Source organism: Hyposmocoma kahamanoa, unplaced genomic scaffold, assembly GCF_003589595.1.
Source record: "Hyposmocoma kahamanoa isolate Upper Pololo Valley unplaced genomic scaffold, ASM358959v1 100122, whole genome shotgun sequence".
Taxonomy (NCBI): Eukaryota; Metazoa; Arthropoda; class Insecta; order Lepidoptera; family Cosmopterigidae; genus Hyposmocoma; species Hyposmocoma kahamanoa.
Genome location: NW_020653235.1, coordinates 1 through 3,502, shown reverse-complemented (window position 1 = coordinate 3,502; position 3,502 = coordinate 1). Strand labels below are relative to the sequence as shown.

Here is a 3,502-nt window from a genome sequence, read left to right as displayed (position 1 = left end):
CCCACCGTGCCCCGTCATCAATTGTGTGAGGATCGGATCCAGCTCCATTTTTCTCACCACTCTGTACGCGGACACAGCGTCCGGGAAGAAGGTCTTTGTGGTCGACGCAGTTTCTCCTTCGACGTAGCGCCTGTTCCATTCGCTCAGCGAGTCCAATCGGATCTCTCGCTTCACGAATGAAACAGGGCACTTGTCATAGTCCGCCTTGGTCTTTTTGTGCAACGCTGCACTCTTGGCCAGCTCATCTGCACGTTCGTTCCCGTCCATCCCCGCGTGAGCCTTAATCCAGAACAGGTTAATGCTATTGTTCCTGTTTTTTTTTATTTTCGTGATATTTGCCCTGGCTTTAACCGCTAGGGGATGGAGGGACGTCCCGTTTGCGACTGTCTCGAGAGCGGACCTTGAGTCGCTGTAAATATTGCAGCTTGCGGCTCCCTTCTCCAACGCGTGAGTTGTTGCAGTCGTCAGTGCCAAAAGTTCGGGGTTAGGTTAGGTTAGGTTAGGTTAGGTTAGGTTAGGTTTCCGTGTGCAGTTGCTGGTCTGCCATCGGACGCGTCCCCAGGTGGCGGATAGGGGAACGACTCCCAGATATGGGAGTTATCGGCTTCGGCCGGCGCGGACCAAAATCAGCACTGGGAGGGGAGGAAGATAGCGCAGGTTCTGTCCGGCGCTATCTAACTCGCAACCGAGGCGGTGGGCGGTGTTCGGTCTTAAGACCGGCTCCGGCCAACCCGTAATCCTGCATGGAGCAGGACCGGGGGTCCTCCTCACTGAGAGGAGGGCTGCGAGGAAGACAACCTCTATAAAAATTACCCCAATCCTAAGCTCTAGCGCCCGGCGATGGGATGAATGGCTGGAGGGTATCCAGCCGTTAGGGCGCCCCAGTGGGGAGCTCACCCCCTTTCAAAGCTCAACATGGATAAGGCACGTTTTCAAAATGGTCCCCAGGCGGGTCCCCGAAAGGGGGAATCCCGCCCATCCGCCTCGGCGGGTGGCAGCCCCTCGTACTCTGGGGGGGGCAAAAACTGCCTCGTGGGTCGGCCAGAAGTCGACCCTCGTGAACACAACGAACGCACTAGTATAATGGAAACTGATTTTGCATATGACGTAGGGTCTGAGACGGACGGCGGTAGGGAGTCCGAGACGGACGTGGAAAATCGATTCTCTGAGGGGAGCTCGCGCGCGGTGTCGCGCTCTGGATCGGCCGGAGAGGAGGTATCCTCGAGGGTTCCCAAGCGCGCCGCCCCCCAGTCGGACGAACCGTTGGAGCCCGAAAGGGCCCCGAAGGTTAACACGGCTCGTAGGGGCAGGCCTGTGAAAACCTACCCCGGTGCGTCGGCGTCAGGGAGGGGTCGTTCCAACTCGGCAGAGTGGAACGCCTTCCAGAAGGAGGCGGACGCCACCTTTTTCAAAGAGGCCCTCAGGGGCCCGGGCCAGGCCGGGGTGGCTGAACCCGAGGTCACGGTGGGCCTCAGGAGAGAGTCTCTGGCCCAGGAAGCACGAGACGGCCTCGCGGCCATTCTGGCGGAGACCGCCAAGTCTTCTAATTTAAAGGGGACGGTGGTGAAGGCCATAAAAGAGGCCGTCAGAAAGGTGGAAGGAGCCGTAGACTTCCTCCATCGCGGAGAGACGGCGACTGAGGCAGCCCGGCGGATGTCAGAGGACAACCGCCGGATGAGGGGGCAGCTTGCTGCCTTAGAGACGGAGATGAAGGCCCTGAGGGGGGCCTACTCCTCTGCCATGGCCAAGGCCAAGACACAGGTGGCTCCACCGCCGTGCAGCTCTGCGGAGATGCACGCGGGGGTGAGGGAGGCCATTGACGACCTAAGGCGGGACATCTTCACCTCCATGAAGAACATGGTGGACGCCCGCCTAGGCGACATTGAGCGACGCCTCCCTGTCGAGACCCTAAGGCCTCCTCTGGGCGGCAGAAGAGGGACGCCCGCCCCCGAAGCGGCGCTCACCGCCGCCGCCTCTGCGGCCGCCTCCAGGATGCCTCCCGTCGCGGCGGCCTCCGAGCCAACCCCGGGCCCCTCCCCGGCCCGAAACGCGATCGCCGGCCCGCGGCCTAAGACGGCCAAAAAGAAGGCTCCCCCGCCGAAGACTGCGGCCGCCCCTCCTACGGCGGCTGCAGCTGCCCCGGCCGCCCCTGCCGTTCCTGGTGCGGCGGCCTCCGCGTTGACCGACCAGGAAACGCCCTGGTCACAAGTGGTCGGCCGCAAGGCCAAGAAGGCCAGAAAGGCTGCTGCCGCCCCCCAGGCGGCACGGGCCCCCGCCAAGGCTGCCCGCAAGACGGCTCCCGGACCCAGAGCTCTCGCCACCCCGAAATCCTCGGCAGTGGTGATTACCCTGCGGCCTGAGGCGGTGGTGGAAAAAGGGGCCTCGTATAGAGGGGTCCTCGAGGCGGCGACCGCAGCTGTCAACCTGGGCGACCTCGGCATACCGCACGTGCGGGTGCGGAACACCCAAACGGGTGCCCGCATATTAGAGGTGCCTGGGGCGACCAGCACCGAGAAGGCCAACAAGTTGGCGGCCAAACTGGAGGAGGCGATCGGGGGGCTAGTAATAGTAACGCGGCCAACCAAAACCGCCGATCTGAGGGTCACCGGCCTAGACGAGTCGGTGACCCCGGAGAAGATCCGAGCGGTGGTGGCCGCGAAGGGACAATGCCCCCCGTCTCAGGTGAGCGTGGGAGCCATTAGGCTGGCCTCGAATGGGAGGGGGTCTGCCCTAGTCCGCTGCCCAATAACGGCAGCCAAATTGGTGGCGGCTGCCGGCCGCCTGTTGGTGGGGTGGTCCTCCGCCGGGGTCCACGTCATGGAACCCTTCCCCATGCGCTGCTTCAAGTGCATGGGGATTGGTCACACCAGAGCCCTCTGCCCGTCCAGTGTGGACAGGAGCGGGCTCTGTTTCAGGTGTGGCCAGGCGGGGCACTCAGCATCCGGGTGCACGGCGACCCCGCGGTGCTCGGTCTGTACCGCGGTGCGCCGTCCAGCGGACCACGTAATGGGGGGGCGATCTTGCGCTCCCCCCAACCAAGGGCAAGCCGGCGGGGACCTCAGGCCCCCCCCCCCATTGAGGGACAATGTAGTATGGAGCAGTAATGCCAGGCCGCCACCATAATATACTGCAGGGCAACCTCAACCACTCTGCCAGGGCACAGGACCTCCTGTGTCAAACCATGGCGGAGTGGGAGGTTGACGTGGCGGTGGTCGCCGAGCCCTACTTTGTTCCCCCCAGGGCGAACTGGGCCGGCGACCAAACTTCGACGGTGGCCATAGTGGCGAGTGCGGCCGGCCCTTCTCTGGTGGTGAAGGAGCGCGGAGCCGGGTACATCATGGTGGGATGGGGAGAGTTCACCCTAGTAGGGGTGTATTTCTCCCCTAACCTACCCCTTGCCCGGTTCGAAGCGTTCCTGGAGACCCTGGAGAGGGCGGTGAGAAGGGCCGCACCGACGCCGGTGCTGTTGGCAGGGGACCTCAACGCGAAGAGCGCAGCTTGG

At 63.4% G+C, this 3,502-nt stretch overlaps 1 protein-coding gene across 1 annotated transcript; it reads left to right on the top strand.

Moving 5' to 3' along the window:
• The first annotated feature begins 915 nt into the window (after positions 1 to 915).
• Positions 916 to 3,123, top strand: LOC113229378. The gene has a single exon (XM_026462942.1). It carries the CDS (start codon positions 916 to 918, stop codon positions 3,121 to 3,123), a length of 2,208 nt encoding a protein of 735 aa, XP_026318727.1.
• The last annotated feature ends 379 nt before the right edge of the window (positions 3,124 to 3,502 follow it).

Bases quoted from the DNA above. Each gene is read 5' to 3' on its own strand.
- LOC113229378 (XM_026462942.1), top strand. From the start codon at position 916: ATGGATAAGGCACGTTTTCAAAATGGTCCCCAGGCGGGTCCCCGAAAG.